The sequence below is a fragment of the Lepidothrix coronata genome, unplaced genomic scaffold, assembly GCF_001604755.1.
Source record: "Lepidothrix coronata isolate B3197 unplaced genomic scaffold, Lepidothrix_coronata-1.0 Scaffold15, whole genome shotgun sequence".
Taxonomy (NCBI): Eukaryota; Metazoa; Chordata; class Aves; order Passeriformes; family Pipridae; genus Lepidothrix; species Lepidothrix coronata.
Genome location: NW_016690195.1, coordinates 2777583 through 2804697, shown reverse-complemented (window position 1 = coordinate 2804697; position 27115 = coordinate 2777583). Strand labels below are relative to the sequence as shown.

The following is a 27115-nucleotide window of genomic DNA, read 5'->3' as shown; positions in this document are numbered from 1 at the left end:
GCGCTGCCGGCGTTGTCCCCTTCTTCTCGCCCTGTCTCGTCGCTCGTTCGCCGCTCGCCGACCGCGCTCCCGCCTCCGCCCGCCGCTGCCGCAGCCCCCGGCCCGCTCCGGCTCTGTCTCTCTCCGCCTGTGCCCTCCAGTCCCAGCGCCGCGCTGCGCTTTCCCCGCCGGCCGCCCCCGCAGCCTATGGCCCTGGAAGGCGCCGCTGCCGCCGCCTGTATTTCTGCTGTAGGTTCCCACATCCCTCTTTAAAAATTCCGCCTAAAAAGAGAAGACGATTTACCAAATCTTTCGGGCCGTTATCTCACGTGAGTACCGGAGCGGGGGTCCCGGGGCTCTCGCCGGCCGCGGGGAAGGCGGCGGGAGGGAGGGGGCGGCGGCGACGCCCACCCTGAGCTCCGGAGCGGGCGGGGGCGTCCTGGACACCGGCGACTGGGGGGAGCGACAGGGGCTTTCCCCTGCCCGCGACCTGGGGCTGGGGGCAGTGCAGGGAGGGAAGGGGAACGGTGGCCGTGGCGCCCGGGGAGGGCAGAGGGGCGCCCGGCGGGCAGCATTGCCGCCTCGGCGGTTCCTGGCGGGGAGCGCTGGGGCTGGGGCCGGTTCCTGGAGCTGCCCTTTCTCCGCCCGGCGGCGTGCGGCGAGACCGGCTGCGACCGGTGGCAGCAGATGGAGAGCGGCAGGATGAGTCAGAGCCGGAACTCCCCCTGTCCCACGGAGCGCCGGGCGGTGCGGGGCCGCAGTGCGGGGGCCGAGCGGGCGGACATCGGGACCCCCGCGCCCCGGAGGCTGTCGTTGGCGGCGGGCGGAGGGTCAGCGGCCGGCGCACTAACATGGCGGACAGCGCTGCGTGCGAGCGGCGCCGGGGTAGCAGCGGGGGCCGGGCACTGGGGCGAGCGCTACGGCGGCGCCGCCGGCCCCCTTCTCCCGCAGCCCCCGGTACGCGGGAGGCCGGCGGGGCCGCCGGCTCCGCGGGCTGCGGGGGCTCGGCGGCCGCCCTAACATGGCGGATTCCTGCGGAGGGGGGCTGCGCGGTGTCTTCCCCCTCACAGTCGGGGTAGTACCCGCGGCGGGAGACCCGCGCCCGCCGGGTGCTGCTGCCGCTCGCAGGGCGCCCCTGCCTGGGACGGGGATCGAGGGGCGTCCTCGCCTGAACCCCTCAGGGAGGGGGCTGCCCAGTCCCCGGTGCCCTGTGGCAGCTGCTCGGGCTGGGGAGCGCAGGCTGCGGCCCGGGTGCCGGCGGGTCCCTTCCCCGCGGATGACCCGCACGCTGGAAGCTCCCCTGGGCCTGCGGAGAGCGGCCGTATGTGTGACGGGCTTCGGCGCTGCGGAGGGCATAGGCTGGAGAGGTGCTGGTGGCATGGCTGCGGCGTCTCCTCGCCTGCTTCTCAGGGGCCATGTTGTGCTTCTGTAAGCGAGATTATCCATCCGGGCTCCCGCTGCCGTCCTCCTCTTCCCCCCTCACCTGAGCTGCGCCTTCACGAGGCCTCACCTGTCCCTCTCGGCACTGGGGGACAAGGGGGCACGCCAAGGACCAGGGTGGCAGCCAAGGAGCTGTCAGGGCACCGCGCAAGTTGTAAGGGCATTGCACAAGTGACGCTTTCCGGGACAGACGCTGGGATGATGGGACAAGTCGCCTTCACGCAGAGGGTCTGTGGGGACCCCCGGCATGTGAAAGTGGAGCCCTTCCTTCCAGTTAGTAGTCTCCTGCGTTTGCCAGGGGTGTTTGCTGGTCATTTCAATGGCTTTCCCCCTTCCCTTGGTCAGTCTGTTAGTGTAGCAGTAGCAGGTTTGGTGCCGCCAGTCCGAGAGGTCTCTTAGTTGAGCCTCAACCTCCTTGGCTTGGCTGCCTCTGCCAGCACTTTGTCGTCCAGTTAGCTACTGCTGTACCAGTGGCTTTTTGGAAAGTATGGAGAAGAGTCCAGTCATTGCTCAGCTGCTGGCTCTGTGTATATCTAGAGTGTGTGCACCGGATAGTGGGGTATCCTGAGTATGTGTGTGTGCTTGCTGCAGTGCTGTTCCCTGCTTGGTAAGAGCTCAGAAGAGGTGTCCATAATTGGTTATAGTGGTGACAGATCAGCAGATGTGTATGTTCCTGGTGGTAGGGGAGCTGAAAGCACGGTGAGAGACTGGGGGACTCATGCATGTGTATGGGGGATGGTGCAAGTGCAGGATCATGGGGCAGCTGGCACGGATGAGGAGAATGCTCTCTACTAAACAGCACTGCAGGTCTTTTTCAGTCATCAGTCTGGGCTTATTCCAAGCCCAAGAAGACTTATACCTTTGCTGGGGGGAACCTAGTTGTGGTGAAGAGAAAAGAAAGTGAGCTTGAATCATCTTTCAAGCCTTTCTGAAGTGCATCTCCTGCAGTGCAAAATCCTGCACAGCTGACATATGCCCGTAGGCAGGAGAAGCGCTGCGTTTCAGACCTCTGCAGCCGTCTCTGGTGACTGAGCAGGATTTGATTGTGTAGTCCCAGTCGATTATAGCCACCCTAAATGAAAACACCGTGTGACGTCCAATAAAGCAATGTCGACCTGGCTACACACCTAGTCAGATGCGTGGCTGTGTGTCTTATGTGGCTGTGGGTTGCGGGGGAGACCTGTCCTACTTCTTCTGCCCTCCCTGGCTGCTGGATTTTTGTCTCGGAGGATATTGCACTTGCCCGCTATTCTTCCCTGGATAAACGTGGGAGGCAGTGGAGCTGGGGAAGAGGTGGGGGTTGTGAATAATGGTGATGGTAGGAGGGGTTTGTTCCAGTCTGGACTGGTCCAGTCTAGTTCTTTCCTTCCTGTCACCGTGTGAACAATGCTGCTGCTGCTGTGGCTGATGCTTGTGACAAGGCAGCCCCCTCCCCGTGTGCCTCGGGCTGTGGTGAGCTCCCTTCCCTGCCTGCTCTGCCTGCTGTGGGCTGAGACCCCCCTGCAGCCAGCCAGCCTGCTGCCCCCCATCCCTCCTGCTGGGCTTTAAGTTCCAGGGAAAGATTGTGAAATCACAGAAAAAGGGGGGAGTGGGGGAGCTCTTGGAGAGAAAGGGTGTTGTTTGGTGGTGAACAGCAGTGGAAATGTTTCTCCTTTGGGGACAGTTTTACTGGAGGCAAGAGGCAGGCTTGCATTTCAGCACTGCAGCCTGCCCCCGGGCCAGCAGCCTGTGCCTCTTGCTGTTTGTTCCCTGTGCTGGAAAGCTGCTGCAGGTGTGTCATTGCAGCAATGCTGGGCTGTATGCTCTGGAAATGATTCCATCTCTCCAATTAAAGGAGAGACAGAGTGCTCTGGAAGAGAACTAAGACTGTCCCTTCCTGAAAGCGAGGCTTAATTGTGTGATGTGCTAATTTGAGTATAATGGTAAATTTCAGTTCTAAATAATGTTGATGTAGTGCAGGAACAAGAGAGTGGTTGATGAGAATTCCTCGGGGACCTGTTCTTCCTTCAGGACCTGCTCCCCCCTGGGGATTGCCTAGCCACAATGTCCTGTCTCTGATCTGGAAAAGGCTTACTGTAACTCAAAAATACCTGGTTTGGTTTTTTTGTGGACCAGAGTAACTTTGTTGCCTCCAAGTCTGTCACTTGGTGTGAATGTGCAAGGTCATCATAATTCTAGATTTTTAGGGTTTGGTTCATGGATATTTTAGCTCAGGCCACTAAAGGGTCTCTTTTTCAGAAATGGATGTAGTGATCTTTTTTTTTTTTTTTTTCAAAGAAAATGAATTGATGCCTGGTTTTGTAGGCTGGTCAGCATCAGATAAGGGGGGCTGAGTGGGCCTGTGAACTGGAAAAAGCCTGGCCCTAGATGGCCTCTTGAATACTCAGGGCTTGTTGTGGGGATGCAGTTGTTCTGGCAAAACTATACACTGTGGACAATGGGGGGTAATTTATTTTTTTTTCCCTGGGTTTGCTTGGTTACTACTATTGTTGTTGCTTGAGGTGTAATCAAACTTGAGGTGCTTGCTAGTAGAGTATACTAAGAGATGATAGATAAATACATGCACGTAGGTGTCACTTGAGTATTAAAAGGCAGAGCTGCCTTGCTGATTATTCCTACAACTCAAAGCTCACTGCTTAGCAAAGAATGCTTTTATACCTACTTTAAGACCCTTAAGCAATGGATGCTTCATTGTTGCTGATGACATGCAATTCTTGTAAAGCTGGCTTTGTCCTTATGGGTTATGGACATCTCATACACTTCTGGTACTTAAAATGGTAGCCCTGCTCTGCCACAGTACAGCAAACTCCCTCTTTGTGCTGGTTAAAGCAGACTGAAATGACTGTGATTGGAAAGGCTCAAATTGCCCTATTTTTCTCTGAATGTTTAGAATTGGCAAACCTGCACAAAAGAGAGCAGTCGGACTATTTTGTATATGTTTGTGTAGATCCTTTAGATAAGTAATTCTCATTTAAAAGAAATTCTCAAGGACAATTAGAACTCAGCAGAGCTCATAGTTGTCTGTTGCTACAGAAAATGGTTGGTTTTCATTCCAGCTCCACAGGAGCTTTCACTGTACACTTTTCTCCTTGGATCATGTGAGAATATTTATTGGAATAATACTGCAGGTGATATTTGGCTAAAGCATGGCTTCTTAAGTTTTGCACTGAAGGTCATGTGCTCTCCCTAGAAGCACCTGTGTTTAATGACTTGTTTGGCTTGGAAGGTAAATTTAATTCACAGTCATTGGAAAATTTATATAAATTCTTGTGTATAATCAGAACAGCACTGGAAATAGTGGAGCTATTTAGTTAATTTTAAAAACTAGCAACACTTTCCTTTTGTAAAACTGTTGTGTGCATACTCAGAACTAAATGTAGTAACATTTAGTAACTCTTGCTTTAGAAGAATAAAAGGCATATACATTAATTCTAGCTGGCAGAATTTCTTAATATCTCAATTAATTTTGAAGCATTGAGGTTTATTTTTAGTGCTGTGTGCTACCAAATGCTAATTTATGTGGTAAAGCTGAAAGGACTGCTCTGTGGAGTTGCTGTGAAAGAGTTACCCTCAAGTTGCATTAATTCTGTTTGTTATTCAGTACTTTATAGAGTGTGCTAGTTTAGTTTTCCAAGAGCAAGAATAAGTGGAAAAGTACACTTCAGCAGTTTGCTTAACTGATGCAGTTGAAGATGATCATTTAGGTCAGGTGATTCCCAGAAGTCAGGTTTTTATAGTCAGTCCATGTAGTATTTAAATAATGAGATGAGCAAAAGTTTAGTTTTACAGTAGATTGGTACATTCCATGTCTCATGCCATATACCCCAGTGAATTTGTAGAACCTTTGTTGCATGTTGGGTTTGACCAGTTTGGTAGTGTATTTAATTCCATGAAAATTATCTTTCCTTTTAGGAGGAATAACTTCTCAACAGGGTTAATAAATGTTTCCTTTTTATGTTCATATTTGTGTGATTGCTTTACCTGAATTCGAATGAGCTAGCCTTGTACTTTAAAATGCTGCTTTAAAATGCTGTGTAATAGCCTTTAAGGGCCAGCTGAAATGTTTCCTCATTCCTGAAGGCAAGCATAAGTTTCTTTCTTCTAATGGTCTCGCTCGTTTCTGGATTAGTCTGCGTGGTGTTCAGTTTCACTATATAAAGCACTATTTTTCACCCACATGCTGTGTTCATTCACAGCAGAGGGAGAAAGAACGTGGCAAGGGAATTCTGAAATAGGAATGAAGTGGGGAGGGGAAGCATGCAGTGGTTACAGCGTTAAAAGCACTTCTGGGAGGATAGTCCAGTATTAAGATGTACTACCCTATAGCGGGATCTCTTTGCCATTAATTTTCAAAATTTTCCAGTTCAGACTGTGAAGGATTAGTACAAACAAGCAGTTTCATGTGTTTTAGCAGTTCTTAGTATATCTGACTTGTGGCTCAGAGTTTACATTCACTCTTGAAAAATGTATGCTTGATGTGATTATAAACTTTCATGATGGGGTGTTGCAAGCCTTCTTAAAAGCACTGATAAGTCATTTGTTAAATGTTTTAAGGTAAAGCTTTTATTCTGTTCTGGCTGTGAAATTTATTTTTGTGTGCACTTTTTTTCCTACAGGGCAAAATCTCTGATCAAGTTTACAACTATCCAGAGGGCTTAGGAGAAGTGCTTTATAGAGAACAGTTCGACTTCAACGCTGAGCCACCTTGGGAACCTAGCTGATGATAGTAGGGTTCCATCTCCTAACTTGTCCATGTAAGTCTCTCTTTGTCTGTATGCAGGGAGGATAATCACTTCCAAAAATACAGCTTGTATTGGCTTTTTGGTAAGCAAGATAACTGTCTGGATGTAGATTATCAAAATTACATGGGGCTTTCATTTGGTGGGGGACTATAAATTTTATTAATCTAACACTTTTCTCAATATAATTATCTGATAAAGTTCTGAGAGACTTAACCATATGTGAGTAAAGTAGGTGAATAGAGTTACTTTTCTGAATTTGGGCTGTTGGCTGCAGAAATCCTAAAATGAAGTGCTGTAAGTTCAGTCTCTCAGTGGTAATTCTGAAGTAATGAATTGGACTGTGTGACTTAACATCAAATTATGACTTGCTGAAGATGGTATGATTTCTCAGGGTAGTTTATACTGAAATAGTTAAAATTTGCTCATGTAAACAGTAACTAATGCTGATCATGAAGGGTGTGCCTTCCCAAGTGCTTATCTCTATTATTTGCTAATTAGCATCCACTTTCACAAATAGTTGTAGTTGAGCTATAGTAGAATGTGTAAATTAGAGTTGGATGGAAATTGTGTACCGATTACAAATGCCTTTATATTTTGAAGTGGCAAGTAGTTATTAAAGAAGAACCAGACCATGATAACTGAAAACAAATGAGTTCACTTAGCTGATCTTAAGGAGCACAGAAGACTTTGGAATGTGTGTGGTTTCATGTTCTGTTAAGTTAAAATAGCTTTATGTAGTTTTTAACAATAGTCTTAAATGCATTTGTAATATTTGAGTTAAGCTGACTTTACAATATTTGTGCAGTATTACTTTTTTCCTGTCTAGCTGAAGGCGTTTTTATTCGGCTTAGTACCCATAAATTATATAATGCTTTTTAATGTAGAATTTGAGGATGGTTAAGTACATATTACTGGGCCAGGTACTTTTTTTACAGACCACAAGGATTCCAAATGCCAGTTGTGTTAGTATGCCTCCTAATAAGGTACTTAATGTAGATAAACTTGCTCTTTGAAAAAAACCGCAGTAGCAGAGGTGAAGTATGAGCTTGGTTTATCATGACTTTTCGCTTTATCTCCAGAGGGTATATTCCTTTTGTTTTGTTTGGAACGTACTGAATTAACTGCAGATATCTGGTTGGGTTTAGTCAAATACTCTATTCAAGTGAATTCAGTTAACACTGAAAATTTTCTGAATGTCACTCTTAATTTTTAGGTGTGATTTTTATAAGCAAAATATTGAGAAATTTTTTTCTCCTGTTCGGCTTCTGAGTTTTGGCTCGCTCTTGTATGTGGGTAGAACTCTTGCATGACATTTTGCACTTCAACAGGAATAAAATAAAGTAGTTAGACAGGAAAGTTAGGAAAGGCAGAAGAATTGTTAGAAAGGAGTGAATAAAGTTGAAAATCTTAATGTACTGTAAATGCATTTTAACTTTATTCTGGAGGGAATTTTGTCCATGACAGAAGTTTTTACTCTTGGAAGAGAAACTGTTCTGATACTTTCATTGAGATATTCCTTCTCTAACTGGTAGTCATGTGCTGTGGCAAATAGTGCAAGGTATAGCTTGTCCTAGAACAGAAATACCACTGGATTTACAGTATTTGCAACTGAATGCTGAGATGATGTGTGTTAATTTTGAACTTGGATCTATTATGTGTTCAGTAATAATGTACTGTACAGAAATATGAGTAGATCAGTATTGAGCGGTGATGCAGGTAGCAGTAGCGTTTGCCAGGGAATCTGTACCTGTTTTGGTGTGCTGAAGCAGAGGTAATTGCCTCAAAAACAGCTAAGATGCAAGTTAGCCATCTGATTGGTACTTTTGAGTCTTGCTCAAATTGCAAAGTGATTTAATGGGAGAAAGGTCAATTGAACTTTTAAATATAACTGTAATGTTATGTTCTGATGGAACTCAAATAAAAATCTTCTGTCTAAAGGTGTACTTACATTCCCATTAATCTTGCTTCCTTTTTATAATTTTCTCTATCCCACTCTTGTCCTTATATGACACTGGCTAAGGAAGAACTTGGGGTTTAGTTCTGTCTTGCTCTTCATGCACTGACTCCCTGAGCAGTCTAGCAACTGTGGCCTGAAGTCTTGCTCCTTTAAAAATCTGTTTTATGTATTGCCACATCTGGTTTATCGGAAATGATGGGAATTAGCAATGGAAATCTGATCTATTAGCGAGCCAAGTGGAAGCAGTAGCTATCTGGACTGGCTAACCTTTAAAGCTCTCTTGACTTTGTTTAAATGGAGCTGGGTGGCAACTGGGGAACAGGAGAGCTGGGAGTTTGGAGTGTTAGGGTGCAGTGGGGGAGCCCAAATACTAATACTGACTAAGCAAGTAAGAGGAAAGGGTAGGAAAGTGACTGTACTGTTGTGAAAGAGAAGTGGTGGTCTGGTACACCATGGAAATGTATGTACAAGAGTACTCATTTTTTGTAAGCTTTGTGAGCTTATTGGCTCTGAATAATGAATTCAAACTTCAAGAATACAGAAGGTTCCTGAAAGCATGGTTCCTATAGAAGATACAGGATGGGGCATTATTTTTTAGTATCTACCCCCTTTGCTTGCTTACTTCAGCATAATTGCTCAGTTACATTGCTCGTTTAACTGTGTGGAATGCTCCTGAGAGAATGGTAGGATGCAGCTAACCTAAACTGTACAGGTACTCTATGACCCTCAGTGGATTTCTACTGAGAGGTAACTTGAGTAATGCAAAAAGACACCTGGTTCAGCATTTGCATCAGTTGACCTCAGTGGCTTCATTCAGCTAACTGACTTATAGGGATGCAAGCTGGTGAAATGCCATCTTGGAATATTTTTTGAAAAAGATGCTCCCATTATAAATAGGCATTTCCTGCACTGAGAACATAGGACTCATGTTTCTACTTTTCTAGTTTACCTGTTCTGTACTTAATTGCCAGTGTCAGTGACAAAATGCTGCTGCTTCTTTGATCTGCTACCCCTGAAGAACTGGTATTGTAATGAATGTGAGATTAATGTATTTTTACCTCTTTATGATTTTTACATCGGTATATTTGTTAATCTTGTAAATATTTATTTTGTTTAATAAGACATGGAGTTGAAAGGCGTTACTGGGAGCCTGTTTGGGATGCAGAGACTTTGTCATTTGCAGAGGAAATTTTTAATGAAAGAAACAAACCTAAGGGTGTTTGGGATTTTTTTTGTGTTTTTTAGGCCAAGGAGTATGTAGTTCTGACAATGTAAAGAAAAAAGGAAAATTGTATGTGTTATGGATGCTTGCATATGACAAGAATGTGTTTAGTCTATTTTCAGAGCATTTTCATTTTGTTTTATTCCAGATGTCTGCATTAATTGCAGTGTTTAAATATGTACACTTTTATCTTAAGAGTTCTTCATCTGGGAAGTCATTGTGTTAAACCATAAAGAGCCTGAGGATGTAACGCTTACTTCAAAGAAAGCAATTACATGCCTGTGTAGAAGTCTCATACCACTTGACAGCTTTTGTTTGCCTTAAAATATATGTCCTGGAGCACTGTGCAAACTAACATTTCAGGTGCGAAAATGGGTGGTGTTACCACACCAAGTCTGTCAAATAATGACTTGCAGCAAGTCAGCACTTCCAGCAAGGACTGAACTCTGTACTGTAATGATTTCTGACTCATCTTGCAGACATAAAAAAAAGTCCTAAACCACCCTTTAGATTTCCTTCTGCAAATTTTATCACTGATTCTCCTCCCTCCCCTTCAGGAAGGGTGCCAGTCAGAACAGAATGAGATGACAGCACAGTCCCAAATTGTGCTGTAAGGTATTAACCCCTTAAAAAACCATTTCTCAAATATCCACTCTTTGGTAGTGGTGCTGTAGCAGTGCTCCTAGGAATTTGTTTTTTCTTTGTACAATATTCTTCCTATCCTGTTCTCAACAAGACAATGTAATTTCTTCCAGAAAGGGAAAATTGGATAGTAGTCATTAGGCTAATGTTAGCTTTTTTACTATAATTAATTTCCCTAAATGGAAAAGCTTCTATGTCTTGGATGTGCTTAGAAAAAGCAGTTGCCATTTAGCAGCTTGGGAGAGGTTATACCAATTGTTGATGGTTTGTTGCAAGTTATTTCATTAAATTTCTACTAGTATATATTCCTTTTGGTCCCTGCCTCTTGACCCTTAAGATGCTTTTGGATGAATGAACAGGAGACAAGTCTGGTTTAGGAAACAGTCTTCATCCAAACTGACTTACTAGTCAAGTGTTCTTTTTGGATTTGGTGAGTTAGTGGTAAAGAGCCTCCTCTCCCTACACTTTACTTAAACCAATTCTCCCTGTCCTCACCACACAGTGTCCCCAAAAGTAAAAATGCAGCTTTTGGAGGAGAGTATTCTTCTACACCATCTCTGTCTGAAAGCTATAGACACCACAGTCATTAACTATGAAAAAAAGCTTTCTTTTAAGAATACTACACAATTAGCTTAAATCTATTCCACTGTAACTCAGATGAACACCCAGAGGAAAAGCTTGCAGTTGCTTAGATTGAGCTGCTTGATCTGAAATACAAGGTACAAGCAATTAGCCTGCTGGGTGGATGGGTGTCTGGTGAGCCTGAAAATCTATTCAGTGCTGCAATTGGTTCCAGTGGGTGTTCTGAGACCTTCCAGTAGGGTAGATCAGGATGGAAGGGACTCTTGTCTGTCTGTACACTTTAGAAAGCAGGGAGTGGCTTATAGCATTAAAAAAAAAAATCAGCTGAGTAGCACCCTTGTATGTACAGTAATTCCTTAAAATACTTTAATTTTGCTTGCAGGCTTTTTGACAGGTTTATACAATGTATCGGGGAATTGAGAGCTTATTAATAAGAGATCAGAAACACGGAAATTGTCCAACTTGAATAAACAATGAAAAGCTCAGATGTGAGGCTTCTCCCAGCCCAGTGGCTTCTAACATGCAAACAGTTACAGATACTTATAATATATGTTGGTCAGGTGTGAGTGGGGAGAGGAAAGAATCCTGTAGATCTAGATGCAGCAGAAAACATATTTGAAAATTTTTCTTTAGCATTGCTCTGTGTCATGAAAGGATTAAAAAACTTGGGGGTTTTGAATGTTTAACAGATCAACTATTTTTGAATAACCTGCTGAAAATAGAAATCACTTCACTCTTGCATGTGTCCACCATGGTTGTGCTTATTCCTCTCCTTAGTATTACTGTTTTTGCAAGAAGACAGTAAAAGAATTGTTATTGTTGTTATTGTTCTTGTAGAAGGAAAGTTTAAGGTGTTTATTACACAACCAACAAGTTCCTAAGGGTGCATAAAGTACTTTAAAGTGTCTTTAAGCATTAGACTGTTTAGGTCATAGTATAAAAAAAATGGTAAAATAATTAAACTCTGCTGTTAGGCTTTTTTCTTCTTTGTATCTTCATGGTTTGAATATTCCAGAGCTCTACCAAATTATCAGTAAAATGCTGATGCCAGCCTTTCTTTCCTGGGGGAAAAATATCTAAACCTATCTAAACCTACTTCTGAAAATCATGGATATTTTATGAACATGACTGCAGTGCTCATGTTTGTTTCACTGATTCTAAGTGAAACTTAGTTCACAAGCTTGTCTTTTGTTTGGTGGTCTTATTTTTAAGGAATTTTAGCTGTTACTCTCACACTGAGATATGACCGTCTAAAGAATTTTTTCTTGTTATTATAGTGTCTGCCACCTAGCCATTGTTTTTGTAACTGTAATTAAATCCTTACATCAATGTGATAATTATCTTGCTCTTTTGTGATTGTTTTGGATCTCCAGCATTCACTTAAATAAGCATATGACTCATTATACCTGTGAGACGAGTATTTCTTACCCAGCATACTTTTCTTTATCGTTCAGCTTCTGAGTAGAACTGAAGATTCTTGCTGCCACTAAATTCAATTCACCCGGCAGTAAATTCCTCACTTAAGAAACATAGGGGGCATGTTTGAGTTGTGCAGAAAGCACATAAAACCCTGATGGCTCCTTTCCCATTATTTGGTGTAATAAAAAGCAGGAGCAACTGCTGCTTAGTTATCTTAGTACTAGCTTGAGCAAAAGTAACTTTGTTCATATTGTTGACAACATTAACCAAACTTAATGTTACACATTGTGGAATTTTTTAACTGTCTGGAGGTGATAGATGAAATATGAGACGGAATTAATACTGTGGCCTTGTGACCATTTGAAGCCAAAATTTTCTTCTTAACTAATGAACTGCTTTTGACTTTCAGCTTTAATGTTTCTGGTTTCTATCAACACTCCTAATTAGAAAAATAATTCTGCTATTTTAAAGCCAAGCGCGTGTGGCTTATCCTTATCCCTGGCAAATGGAGGGTGAACAGAGTAAAAAAATATTTGTTTTTTTGTAGAGGGTGTGTGTGTTCCTGTTTGTAGGACATCAGATGTAGAAAGCTCTAATTTTTAAATAGTGGCCTAGTATGCTTTGTGCCTAGTTTTCCACTGACTTTTGTTTTCTTTGTACAGTTTGTTGCATAATTTAAGGACCCGGATATAAGGCTTGGAAGCCCATCCCTTGTGTTTCTTGGTTTATGACTGTCGGCTTTGTGGAATACGGCTGAGATGAAAGGATTTCTTGAGGATGCAAATTACTCCATTGGTCTGTTGGATGAAGGAGCAACTCTTGCAGATGTTATTGACAACTGTATTTATGAACATACTCATGTAAGTTGGCTTTCCAAATTTTCTGGTTCAGTTCCATAAGTCTTCAAAGTAGGTCAAGGCATTTAGGACTGGTGAACTGACAGCAACAGAGGAAGAGTCAGCTAAGCTTCACTCACCTTATAAAGTGGTTTGCTCTTCTAATTCTGCTTCTTTGCTGTTCGCTTGCTTTGGGCAGAATTCTGTTGGGGAAACTTGGGCAACAACTCCCTGAGCATGGCTAGCAGGAAAGTAATCTTGCTGATGTAATTAAATACGGGTTCCCATCCCTTTGTTTCAAGAGCTTGTATAGCAATGGGTTTTAGACCAGGAACGTGAAATTGGGCAAGTGGATATATTGAGTTGGAACCCTTTTTGTTGTTTTTGTTCTTTCCCTGAAAATATGGCAAAGTTCAGACAAATATGTGTGCTGAGCCAGTTTAAAGCCACGTTTAAAAGTTCTGTGGGCCATTGTGGTTTATAGTTGTACATCTTCCCATTAGCCTTCTCCCCATTGGAAACTTGGGTATGAGCACATTGTGAGGTGCTACCTTTCAAGACAAACTAGTCTGAAAGCTACTAAGGTTTAGCAACCAACTGGAAAGAAATTTGAATAATTCTGTGATTACAATAATTCTATTGAATAAGGCTTCACTCATTTCTTAGGAGGCAGGAAGATGTAGCCTTTGTTTTGTAGATGAGGTTGTAGAAAGAGCAAGCTTTAAAAAAAGTTTCATTAAGCAAATACTGTATCCTTAGTATGCCATACCTAGAGTTGTTCACTTTTCCCTTGGTTTATCAGGACTAATGTTCAAGTGCAAGTGCTCAACTATAGTACAGCAAATAGCTAAATTCCATGGCCTTCTGAACTCAGGTGTAGGATTCCCAAATCCTGATTCCTAATATTCTTTTTCTGTCTAGCAAATAAATAGGTAAACTACTGGCAACATGTCATGTCTCCAACCACTGGCTGGCTCACAGAGGATAGCTGCCTCCTGCTGCTTTCATTTACTCCTTTAGCTCAAGGGGTAGAGGCCTGTGCCATGGATCTAAAGCTCCAGATCCCATTCCTGCTGGTGACCCGTACAGGGGGTCAGTATGCTTCCACCCGATGGAATTTCTATTTGTGTTTTTTAAACAGAAAAAGACTTTGTATACAATAAGCCACAACATACATAGTTTCTGTGAAAGTCAAGTGCTAGAATTAACATTTGATGTACAGTCTTAATTCAGATCGATCATATATTTTGTAATGGTCCTTAATAGATATGCAGTAGGCCATTCATTTACAGGAATTTTACTGAGTGCACATTATAAACAAATATAGAGTAATCTGTTTGGATTTTGGTCCACTATACACACATCATGACTTGATATTGAGAAAGACTGTGATATAACAGGTGCACAAGAGGGACTTAACAGTTCCAGAAGAGTGTGCATTTTCTTAAAGATTATGTACTTGATTGTGCAACCTTTAGCACAGTGAGTTTAGTTCTTAAAATCCTGTTGGAACTAAATGCTTCACAAGATGTGGAGAACAGTCTCAAACTTGACTTCCTGAACTAAAATACTACCAAACAAATTTTCAGGAAAATGAGCTATTAGCTAGATGTTAAAATAATGTTAGTGCATTAGATTTTATTCCTTGTATAATAAGCTATAAATTATGTTGAGACTGTGGAAGCTTTTATTGCAGTGGATTTTTTTCCTCTAAATAGTTGCAGACTTCTGAAAATAAAAAGTTGGAAGAGATTTGTATTTTTAGATAAAATGAGCATTTGGCATTTAAGTAGAATCTTTTATTCAGGAATCTCAGAATATTGTCTAAATAGCACTCATAATATCTCTGAAGGGGTAGGTATTCCCTCTGATTTTTTTCTTTTTTTTAAAATAGTTCAAATTGCTAGGTGAAAGTAAAAACAAAAGCAACATTCAAGGTCAAATCTAAAAGTTAAGAGCAGGGTAAAAAGGTACATAATCCTTTAAGACTTTGGGTTGTTTGTTTGGCAGCAAACCCACAATTTCAGACATTTTATTTTCCTATTCTTCCTTTTTCAGACTGGAAAAAAGGCATTTTATGTTGGTGATCTTGGAAAGCTTGTAAGGAATAACATACAATGGCAGAACGTGATGGCACCAATAAAGCCATTTTATCCTGTAAGATGCAATTCTACTCCAGGTGTACTCGAAATTCTGGGAACCCTTGGCATTGGTTTTGCATGTTCCAGTAAAGTAAGTTTTTCTTACCTGTGTGCCTTATTTTCTTCCATATGCCTGCTGTTTTAAAATCATCTTTTTGGTGTTAAGTGCCATGATTATAAATAATATAATTTGTGAACTCCTTTGTAACTGGCTGTTGAAAATCTATGCTTCTGCCCTAGAAACAGTGGATAGTTTTTTCTTTGTGGAATAGTAGAGGACATCTAATAAAAATTCAGGAAAGGTAATGCACTGGACTTTGTCAAGCTCTGGTATTCTCCTGTTTTTTCAGTCTGAAATGGCATTGGTACAAGACTTGGGCATTTCTCCTGAAAACATCATATATACAAATCCTTGCAAGCAAGCTTCTCAGCTCAAGTATGCAGCGAAAGCTGGGATAAACATCATGACTTGTGACAATGATATTGAGCTGAAGAAAATTTCACGTAATCATCCAAATGCCAAGTAAGTGTCAATTCTGGCTTTGCTTTTAATGTGGGGGAGACTTAATTTTGCCTACATTCTGGGTTGTTTGATTTGCAAGCAAGTACATGGCTTCTTTAATATAAATCACTTGTATCTGGTTTTCTCCTCTCTTTGTCTCCTTTGAAGGTAGCTTTTTTGCAGCTTTCCCTGCTGGGTCTCAACTTCCTCATATAATAGTAAGGCCCTTGTTTTGGGAGAAATCTTGGGAGAAACTGATTTCATAGGGCAGCCTTGATGTAAAGGTTTCAGTGATTAAAGTTTAGAAGTCTGGCATTTCATCATCTGCAAGTACATCTTCCTCCAGCTCTGTTGTGTCTTCACTGTTATTTTTCAAGAAGTTCTGTTTGGATAGTAGTGGCTCCAACTGAAGTCAGGGCTGAGACTATCAGCAAATGCCCATGTGCTCTGAATCCTATCTTGGGTTTGGGTACACTCTGCAAGTCTATTAAATACACCTGCAGGTATTTCTGCACCACTAAAGCAGTGAGAAATTTGACTCCAGTTCTATTTTCAGTCACTTCAGTATTAGCTCAGCTGTTTTCTGTAACGAAGTGATCAAAGCTGATATTCTAGTTGTTAAATATGAGAATTTTATTGCTGCCGATGTGTCATGGTCTCTTGGACTGATAGGCACTCCAGTCATTAAACATCACATCCCTCACATGAATACTTTGGCTATGGACCATACCTTTAAGTAATTTGGAGTCAGAGCCCAAGTGAATGTTACAGTCCTTTCCAGTGATTAATGGGGTATAGCTTCCCACAAATATCATTGGAGAAACTGAATTCCTGACATCCTTTACAAAGCCCTTGGTTCTAAACAGTCATTATTAAACTGTTATGTCTTCTCCCAAAACTGAGACCGTAGTTGTAGAATTGGGAAGATTCTACTAAATTCAGAATCTGAAGACTCTGGTCATCTCACTAGTTGTTTTTTGGGGGGAGGGGGGTTGGAGTGGGTTTTTGGAGCGGGGGGGAGGGAGGACAGGGTGTTTATTTGAGGGAGTTTCAGTTGTTCAAGGCTACCTCAAGGTTTAATATTGCTGTTAATATTGCTATTGGTAGTGATTACACTTAAACCTCATGGAAACCTGTCAGTGCTTTGCATACTGGAGAGGACTTCCTGTGCAAAGAATGTTAAATGTATTATAAATATTTTTTTCTATAAAGTGCTGGCCTTGGCATACTTAGTGCATTTGAAAGCCTTGGCAATGCTAAAGCTGACTCTTACATTGTTAGTGCTTTACCAGTTATTCACTGGTGCATTTAGTGTTTTGTTAGTTTTCATGTTGATTTATTTCCATGATTCTAACAGCTGACTTCAGACAACCTTGTCTGTGGTAACATCCACAGCAAGAGAAGTTAGGATACCTACTTTTCTTGAGCCAGAGTAACTGTAAAATGGGGAGGCAGAACAGAGAAATTTCATAAGCTACAGAAAAACAACAAACTCTTTACTTCTTTTCAAGGAGCCTATAGTCTAATACTTGCAAAAATTCCCATTTAACAAGGACAAGAAGCTCAATTTCTATAAAAGAACTGCAATTTGCTGTCATAAATTTCCTAGAGGTCTGATTTCTCACTGGACAGAAGTGCTTTTTTTCTCATTTTATTAGAATTACCTTATTCAGGTCATTTTAATGTTGATGCTGAAGTGACAATGAGTTTTTTTCTCTTCCTTGGCATAGTTCAGAAAGTCAAAGCCACTGTATAGCCTTTTTCTTCCTGTGTGTGGTTCTTAGAGCTGAATTATGCTTGCATAGATGAAGCCAATACACTTTGGCAGAGGAAAGATGTGATTCTCCTTCTCACTTTCTTAAAATCTGTAACTTTGCACTAAACTTGGTAAATGGGTGGGTCTTCTTTTGTAACTGATGTTTCTGCCTTTCGAAGTCTTAGTCACTGGAATGATTGCAATTTTCTTTTAAAGGAAGAAGAGATGTCAGAAAGGAGTGCTTAGCGTTGCATTTCTTTATACCTTTAGGTTTTTCTGGGCAAAGTTTAACTGATAAGGTTCTTGCTGTCCTGAGAGCTTCAGTAGAGGCAAGGCTGATAAAAGAAAATGCTTCCTTAAAAAATAAAAAACCCCAAACCCTAAACATATCACCCTCTAGCCCTGCTCTGACTGGCTGAAACCCAGGAAAAAGAATCCTACTAGATTTCTAGAAGTCAGAATTACATTTTTTCCAGTGGTTTGCACTAAAAGAGTACCTCGATTCACTTATAGTGCTGCCATAACCATTAATCAATGAAATTTAACATTGGATGTCTTTTTAAAAAGGGATTTTGACTAATCTTAATGTGAGGTTACAAACCATAGTATTATGGACTTTTTTTTTTTTACGTTTCAAGAAGTTAAACTCTTTAACTTGAATTGTCTGTGCTAGTGGAGAAGTAGGAAATGAAAGGCTAGTCACAGTTTCCCAAGATGAAATGGTATAAATTAAAATTAACAAGGATTGCTGGGCAACCAGTGTGAGAATTTAGGATTTTGTTGCTGTTTACAAAATGCATTTTAAACACCTTATAAGATATTTGGAAAGTACTTGTAGAAGTCATGGGTAGCTGTTAGGCCAACATGTGTTCTGCAGTGGCTGAGTTGTGTTTGTTTCATGTCTTAAAAAGAGCTATTTCACTTTGGCTGCAGAGCTTCTGCTGCTTGTTTGTGCTCCCCACCCTGGTTAACTGCTCTGTGCAGTCTGTCATGTGTGCATGTATGTCATGACCACTTTACTGCATGACTAACTAATTGATCTTTTGGGGGTGTGGGGGTGACTGCCTTAGTGGACAGCAGTTTGAATTGGTGAGTTTTGGGGGTATACCTCTAGAGGTTTTGATGCAGACATGCCTTTGCCACTCAAGAGTTAATTTAACATAGAAAACTGTCAACACTGGCACTGCAGTTTGCCAGACATACCCAGGATGAGGCTTTCACTGGAGGGAGGAAGATGTCTCACTGCATAAGAATGTAAGAGATGGTACTTGCTTCCTCTCTGCCCCACAGTGTCCTGGAAGAAGGGGCAGGGAATGGACTGACATCCCTACCCCATCCCCAGTCCATGTGCTCAGTCAGAAGAGGAGGTGGAGGGATATGGCTGGGGTGTGCTTTCAGTTTGTCAGCCTGGTGTTCTCCAGATGCTGAATTAAACTAAATCTGATACGTGGCTGACCTAAGGGTAATCTCCACATTCTCCTCTTGGCTAGGAAGGAGGTCAGAGATGGGAAAAAATCATATTACAGTCTTACTGGTTTTATGAGGAACTATATTAGAAGGTAACATTCTCTTTTATTACAGCACTCAACAGACTCTTGCTGCTACTAGAGTCTTAATTGCTGCATTTCGAAATCCCTTGTCCTTGTTGGCTCCATGTTTTAGCCCCTAATTGCTAGTTTTTTCTCTGTACAGGATTGTTTTTATTAGGTTTCCTTGATTCATCCATCGATGGAGCTGGAGTATTGACAACATAATCAACACACTTCTGACAGTCTTCAGGCTTCACATGTGCTGATGATGATGTAAACCAACTGCCCCAATCATCTTCCCCTTCTCTTAGGCTCTTACTGCACATTGCCACAGAAGACATTACTGCTGATGAGGAGATGAATATGAAGTTTGGCACCACCCTGAAGAACTGTAGGCACCTCATGGAATGTGCTAAGGAGCTGGGAGTCCAAATAATCGGTGTCAAGTGAGTAACTTCTTTGTTCTCTGCTGGCTGAGCAGATGTTTGTACAGTGTACTCAAGATGTAGAATAGAAAATAATTTTTTCCCTCTTTGACACTGTTTTCCAGGGTTAAAAATAAAAGGCAACAAAACCCCCAAACAACAACAAACTAACTTTGAATCATGAATTTTTGCTTGCAAGCAAAGTGCTAATATAAAAGCAAAAACTAGTATTAAACAAAGTAACTTTTACAGACATCAAAGCAATTTTAAATGGTGCATCAGAAATCCTCTGTCAGCATGAAAACTAACTTTAGAAGCCTCTCCTATTCTCTGACTGTACTCTTGAATTTCTGTGGTAATTTGATTTGTATTTTCCCAGCAATAAACAGCATATCGGATAAGAGCTAGTATAGCATGGAGTAGGTTGGACAGAGTTTGAACAAGATCAACATGGGGTTGGATTTTCTAAGAGTTAGGGTCCTCTGTCACTCTGATCATATCAAGGCAAAATACCTAAGTTTTTGACTTACTCATGGCAGGAATGAATCCTAGTGTTCCGAGATCTTTCAAATGATCTGTGATATTTTAGTTGGAATTTTGACAGATATTTTACTATATGGAAGAAAAATACATGCATTGTTCTGTCTGCCCTCACCTACTAATGTATCAAATACTCATGAATGTTTTAGGAAAGCAACCAAAAGAATAAAACAGGGTGGGTCATTGAGACAGTAAAAAAAGGAAATTTAAGCCAGATCTTGATGACTTAAACCACAGTTGTTTTGATGTGTATCTGCTTGAAATGGATGTTAAAGCATAAACATACTATAATCATTACAAATGACAAATGTAAACTAAAATATTAGAGGATCCTACTGAGAAAATGTGCTGCCTCTTATAATGCCTTAACCAACTTTAACAAAAATCATATGAGTCTTATGTGTTATTTTTATTTTAAAGAAATGTGGATTCATGCAAATAAGTTTGAAAATGGACCTTTGCCTTAAAAATGGTATTCCTTAGAGGAGTAGACTTGGAGTAGTGAGCATTGTGGTACAGATGGATGTGTTGTGGTCTGTCAAGAACCAGTTAACCATGTTCCTCTTGAGGAAGCTCATGGGGCATGTTGGCACTAGTTTTAGCATCTCAGTGACTAACTACATATGGCAGTACTTAAACCTTCTGGGCATGGAACCAGAGGGGATTCAGGAGCTTGTGGGAGGCATCAGGACTTCTCTGCGGCATTGGCACCCACTGAAGAACAAGTTTTAGCCACTTTGGTAGTGAAGACTGAAAAGTTCAGTAAATGTTGTTTCCTAAAGATGAGAATATTGTGGGACATTCTTATACATTAAGAGTGAGACAGGTCTCAAGTAGAAATCCAGTGGCATAGAAGGCAGTAGTTCCTGAGCTTATTCTTTGCACAGTTGCTCTATTATCATGCAAGCTTATTTTGAGCCACTTGGGAATCAATTGCTTTCATTGCTGTTTTACATGGTGAAACAATTTGGTCTGAAAGCTGTATGGTTCAGTGTATTAATTGTGTTTTTCTTTCTTTCAGATTTCATGTTTCAGGCTCTTGCAAGGATCTGCAAACATACATTCATGCTATATCTGATGCCCGGTGTGTGTTTGACATGGCTGTAAGTAGATCTATACACAAATGCAATTGCCACAGTAGAAGACCCCTTCTAATCATATTAGCAAGCCAACTATATTGTTTTCAAAATAAATCCATAGTAGGAGATGAAACTTGTAGTAAGGGACCAAATACTCCATTTTGAGATGTGATAAAGGTAAAAACAAATTTTATGTACTAATTGTGGACAAAAGTTAAGGAATACTTCCCACTGACAGGCAGTAGCCTTGTGTGCTGTTTTCAAATAAAAAATTAGTTTCCCAGTTTTGGTAAAGGCTTTTTAACATTCAAATCTGTCCTGCAAATATGTAGCTGACATTTTTGTTAGGCTAAAATATTGAACAATTGTATGCTGGCATTTACTGTGGTATGAGAAGCTTGTAAACTAAACAGAGAAGACTGGGAGTCTTTTTACTCCTATTACTGCAGTTAGTGCATTAGCTGTGACTGGTAATGCACAGATGGGGGCAATAAAATTGAGGATCTTGCTGATCTTTGTGCAGATTCACAGATTACGTGACAAGACTGCTACACTGAATTCCTAAAACAGTCTTTTGTCAGAATGCACCACCCTGTTCAGCAAATACTGTCTGAATATAACAAAAGCCACAAGATGGGAGTTGATGTTGCTGTTGGACTTGCAGAGAATTGTGTAACCAGCCACTTTTGACATCCCAATGCTGATGCTATGATATTTAATGGAGCTGTACTATGCCCTTATTCTCTCACTAGACATACTCTGCTAAATATGTTCAAAAGTATAAAATACATAGAAAACAACCACAGTAAGGAGCAACAAATATTTTTGCAGTTAGTTGTTCATGTACTTACATTCTGCTTATGCGTTTTAGGAAGAATTTGGCTTTAAGATGAACATGTTGGATATTGGTGGTGGCTTCACAGGCTCAGAACTTCAGCTGGAAGAGGTATCCAATATTTTGGAAGTTGAAACTCTTAATTTTGAAGAAGTGTTTACCTTCAAACTGCAACTAACACTGACAGCTGAAACCTAATCTAAATTCCATGTTAGACTGTACTTCATAAGATCCAAATAGTTGGGTTTGTATTCTTTGTCACGGATAGTGTAATCAGTCCTTGGAGGTGATTATTTCTTTTAATCCTGTTCACACTGGGTTAATGCTGATTTAAACATGTTGCAGATTAAGTTACTATCTAAAGCAACCTTAGCAGTAGTAATTCAAGTTTTTTGGCAGCTGACTGTGGTTGTCTGACTGATGACTGTTGCATGGTTTGGACCAGGGTAGCTTAGCATGCTTTGGATCATAAACCCTGTTTCTACTGGATGAAAACTTGTGATATTTTGCTTTAGAACTGAAGGCTAAAGGCCTTGGTTTTGTCTTTGCTTTGGCTAGCCTCTGATTTGGCCTAAATGCCATCTTTAGTATGCAATGGCACATAAAACAGGATAACCTGTTTTCACTGCTATGTTGTCTTAGAGACAAACTCCTTGAAGGCAGGACAGTGGAAGTGATGCAGCAGTGAGAAGTTACTAACAGCAAACAGGGCCTTTCTTTCTTAGTTCTCACAGTTCTGTTACTTGTCTGAAATACCTCCTATTTTCCAATATGTGGCTTAAGATATGAGCATCAGTATTAGATAATGAATTCTGTTTCTAATGTGACACTATTTGGAACTGATCACGGAAAGACCCTTTCCTTGTTGTTCTGGGTTCATATGTAATTTTACATTATCTGTTGTGCTGGACAGATGTTGAAATTACTGCTGCAGTCTTGAGCGTACCACAGCTTGACCTTTGGTGGGGAGGAGGGACTGTCATACTCAGACTCATGGCACTCAATCTTCAGTGTTTAGCAGAATGACCAGTTTTCTTAAATCTTTTTCATATATTGTGGACCTCCAGTAAAGACAGTTCTCAGAGAATAGAGGACCAGAGTAACCATTTGGTGTGCTGACTGGAACTGACAGTTGCTGACTGAAAGTGGTTGTGTATCTGATATATCCATAAGCTGAGTTCATTGGTCTTACCTCTGACTTCAATTTCCTAGGTTAATCATGTCATCAGGCCATTGCTGGATGTCTACTTTCCTAAGGAATCTGGTGTTAATGTGATTGCAGAGCCTGGATGTTACTATGTTTCATCTGCATTTACGCTGGCAGTGAACATCATTGCAAAGAAGACTGTTGAGTATGATAAACTTCTTCCTTCTGGAGGTAAGGGTTGGATTTATAGTGTCTGTTATGAATCAGTACGTGTAACTGCCCACTACTAGTTGGGACAGACTAGTTTGTCTCGGCGTGTATTTAATGCATTCCCTTATCCTTCTGCCTTCCAGGTTCTGACCATATGTTACCTGTGTATATCACTGTTACTTTTAGGTGGTGGTACTTGTATTCTTACTGGGTTTGGCTTCTCAGTGGTTAAACCTCTGTTGGGTGCTTCACGGGTGGTGTGTTAGAAGGTTGTGTATTAGAAGAACATAAGAAAACCCATGTCACTGAGCAAGCTGCTTCTCTAGGCTTGTATTCTTAGCAGTGATTATTACTGAAAGTATTAATTTTATTAAGCCTCACATTTAAAGTTATAACTGAATTTATAATATAGTTTCATACGGATTATTATACTTGTAATTCTCCCATTCCAGTGTATATGGAACCCCTTGTCAGGAAAAAGCAGCTGACTTAAGTTAGATTGCAAAAGGACTACTTATGCATGCAAGACAACTTCTTTTTTTACTTCCAGTGGAGCAAACCAGGAATGATGATGAACCAGTATTTACATATTACATAAATGATGGTGTTTATGGTTCTTTTGCGAGTAAATTGTCTGAGAAACTGAATACTATCCCAGAGGTTCACAAGGTGAGTCTTTCCATATTCTTCAGAGATAGTCCTTATCCTTGTCTATTTAATATATATGTAAAACTTTGTACATATATAATTACATATTACTTACTAAATTATCCTTCTCTATATTTGAAAATTTTCTTATTTAATAAACTGAAGCCTGAATTAACTTGATCATTTCCATACAGAAATACAAGGACGATGAGCCTCTCTTTGCAAGCAGCCTTTGGGGTCCATCCTGTGATGAGCTTGATCAAATTGTGGAAAACTGTCTTCTTCCTGAGTTGAGCGTTGGAGATTGGCTGATCTTTGATAACATGGGTTCTGGTACCTTAGGTGAACAGTCTACCTTTAACGACTATCAGAGGCCACTGATTTACTACATGATGTCTTTCAGTGACTGGTAAGAAAACTGTCTTGGTAGTGTTGAGATTGCTTTTTCTTCCTTCAGGAGTGTATACTTACAGCCAAATATAAATTCTATTCAATGACAAATGTAGGAAAATGCAAGAATGTGCCTTTTTAGTTTGTGGATTTTTTTTGTCTCTATTTTCTGACTTTCCTAAGACCAGACTGAGAGCTGTGATAAAACCTACTTTGCTTTAAGGATTACAAAGGAAAGCAAAATCCCTAATCTCTCCTGTGAGTTCAGTGGTAGCTGTAAAGCCTTTTCCTGTTTGACATCAACTTTGAGCTTTCCTAGCACCAGTAACTGCAGCTTGTGTATGATATCGGCACCATCGCTGCAGGCAGAAAGGGCAGTAATGCTGCTGTGGTGATGGTGAGTTTGGTAGCCTGTTTCTGTGCTGAGGTAGGCAGGAACCTGTGCTGTGCCCGTGGAGAGTGGGGGCATTTCTGTGTCTGCCAAGCACTGGCACAGCTGGTCTCCCTCCTGCCAAGGCTCGGGCCAAGCTGTGCAGGGGCACTTGGCTTCTAGTGCTGTATTGAGGCTGGTTTCTGATGTGAAGTTGTACCTGAAAATGTTATTACAACTCTCAACCTTCTCTGCTGCAGGGATGAGATGCAAGACGCTGGAATTGCTTCAGACACATTGATGAAGAATTTCTTCTTTGTGCCTTCTTGCATTCAGCTGAGCCCGGAAGACCGCTTTTCCACTGCAGCTTAAACAGGCATTAACGCTTCATTTAGACCTGCAGTTGCAAGTCTGTAGTTTGTCTGGTCAACATTCCAGTGTGGAAGAAATGGAACAATCTTGAATTCAATTCATTCTCTTCAAAACTTGAAAAAATAGTAATAGCTAATGGGGACCAGGCAAAACAAGCTACAGCTACAATTCAGTGGGGGGTGGGAGGGTTAGATAATGGCGTCCAAATTTAAAATCAAGTTCATTCAACCCCTGAGCGTTAAATATGCAACAAAATGGATGACTTAGTGGAGATGGAAACCCATCACTTGGGTTCTTCAACAGTTTACATACAAGTACACAGTTTTTATACTAAGGATTCCTGTTAGAAAAGTCTTGTAAAGTTATTGTCTTTCGCCCAGATATATCAAATGTCAGTGGGAGACCAGTGTGACTTCATTAGATGTTTTAGTGTATTTAGAATGTGTAAATTTGTGCTTTGAACTGTAGTTTAATAAATGTAAAATTGCATCATAGTATTTGTTGTATTTGACCCTTGATGTATCCCTTGTATGATTGCAATAAAACTTTGTGTAGATTTTACTGTTTTTCAGGCTAACTTTGGGAGGGACTAGGCAGGTAGCTATAAAATAGATGTATACGTGATTGCATTGAGAAGCCTTCTTTTCTCTAGGTTCAGCTTTTTGTTAAACAGTAAAATTTTAAGATTGATAAATCTGTATGAGGTGAAAGTCATGTAAGTTGCTGGAAGGCTAAAATGCAATTTCTGGTGTTTTTAGAGCATGACCTTAGATTCAGTTCTTAACACCAAACAGCAAACCTGCACTAGGCATGGGTGTGCACAGAAGAGGTTTAGTCTCTTAGCTCGTGTGCATGCAGTGCCCTGAGTCAGCATGGGGTAGTCCAACTCTGCACGTTGTCACAGAACCTTTGGCTCCTTTTTTTTAATGGTGTTTATTTGAAAAATCTTAACTTTCAACTTCAGCTATTTCTGTATAGTGCTGACTCGTAAAGGAATGGCTGCACAAGTCTTCAGAAACCTCAATGCTTTCTTGCACTGGATTTCATTTAGATACATCCACAATGTAAAGGTAGAGCAGACTGCTGCAAGTACATGTGCCAACTGCATCGAGTAATGAACTGGTCATAATTTCTGTATTGTGTTACTGGAGCCTCTTGATTTCTTCAAGGTCCTTACTTTCTTGTCTTAACTTTCCCTTCTTGAAAACTGGGGGAGGGAGGAGGAGGATTGTCAGAAACGATGCACTGAGATCTGGATCCTGAGGTCAGACTTTTTAAAACCTTTTAGTTGGAGGAAAAATTTCTGCCCTTGGGTTGCAAGTGTATCTTACACAAGTGCCAGCTGGTAGGAAACTTTAACTTCTGTTAAAAAGATTTTTATAAAACTTGATGGGCTTTTACTTGAAAGTAAAGAAAATTCTCAATTTGGACTTGTGAGAACAGTTTACAGGCCAGCTAAGATGTACAAAATGGCTTATGTTTTTGAAGATGCAGTCTAAGAAATATTTATTACTGTATTTAAATGTGGAAGTAGGAAAGGGAGTAAATAATAGTGGGGAAACCTGTGTTTTGGGTTGGTTTTCTGTTTGTTTGTTTTTAACCTGAGGTTACTAACTGTCCCTGTGTGTCAAGAAAGTGGTATGGACTGCAGTCTACCTGTTGAAGTTTTTCTCTAGACAAGACAGACTGCTGCATGGTTTTCAACTAAATACAAGGTACAGTTGCCCAAGACGAGAACTCAACAGTATTCTGTCATGCAGTCTTAAGGAGAGGTATTTTATGTTAACTTACAGATCAACTGAAAAAAGTTTCTCTCTAAATGATGTGGTCAGAGCAGAAATACTTGCTGTACTTGAAGACAGTCTGCCATTAAAGCCAACCTGGAGTCTGAACACAGTATGTGTTTCAGTTTGATTTGCTAAGTGCTACTGTTCATATTGTAACTGCAGTTCGGAATTTTTACAAAATATGAAAGCTGGATGATTTCTCTGTAGTACTTGGAACTAATGTAGCTCTGTTGTGCTCCGTAGACAGCTGCAACCCCTCCTGTTTGCCATTGCTGGTTGTGCATGGCAAACACCCCCCAGCTGCTTTGGCCTGAAAGCTTCCCTAAGACAGCCCTTCAGCCTGCCTTGTTTCCCGAGGAAGATCCAGGGTTGTGGCCCCAGACTGGTGGTACTGGTGGTGTCAGTTACTTCCTCGGGAATGGGAAAATGGTTCCAGCTTTTTGTTGTGCCTGAGCAGCTGCACAGCTGGCTTGCATTTGGATCAGAATAAAAGTGGGTGCCCTGGATCCATCACTGGATGTGTTGCCACTTCCTATGTATTCTTCATTCTGCTTTTTCGGTTTTT

The 27115-nt window shown here is 41.2% G+C and overlaps 1 protein-coding gene across 2 annotated transcripts; it reads left to right on the top strand.

The window, feature by feature from the left end:
* Window positions 1-25324, top strand: AZIN1 (antizyme inhibitor 1). 2 transcript variants are annotated; one of them, XM_017806413.1, is made up of 13 exons: window positions 28-308; window positions 6036-6173; window positions 12646-12843; window positions 13741-13911; window positions 14878-15051; window positions 15311-15483; window positions 19059-19193; window positions 20734-20815; window positions 21663-21737; window positions 22839-23004; window positions 23534-23652; window positions 23826-24040; window positions 24652-25324. In XM_017806413.1, exons 5-13 carry the CDS (start codon window positions 14950-14952, stop codon window positions 24761-24763), a joined length of 1179 nt encoding a protein of 392 aa, XP_017661902.1. In that variant the 5' UTR covers window positions 28-308; window positions 6036-6173; window positions 12646-12843; window positions 13741-13911; window positions 14878-14949; the 3' UTR covers window positions 24764-25324. The 2 variants fall into 2 exon arrangements, with proteins under 2 accessions (XP_017661901.1, XP_017661902.1); XM_017806412.1 differs by lacking the exon at window positions 13741-13911 and having other exon boundaries at window positions 1-308.
* Window positions 25325-27115: the final 1791 nt, after the last annotated feature.

Excerpts from the sequence above, each read along its gene's own strand:
- AZIN1 (XM_017806412.1), top strand. The coding sequence starts at position 12,742 with ATGAAAGGATTTCTTGAGGATGCAAATTACTCCATTGGTCTGTTGGAT. Across the intron at positions 23,005-23,533 it reads TAAACTTCTTCCTTCTGGAG|TGGAGCAAACCAGGAATGAT; the intron begins GTAAGGGTTGGA and ends TTTTACTTCCAG. Across the intron at positions 24,041-24,651 it reads ATGATGTCTTTCAGTGACTG|GGATGAGATGCAAGACGCTG; the intron begins GTAAGAAAACTG and ends TCTCTGCTGCAG.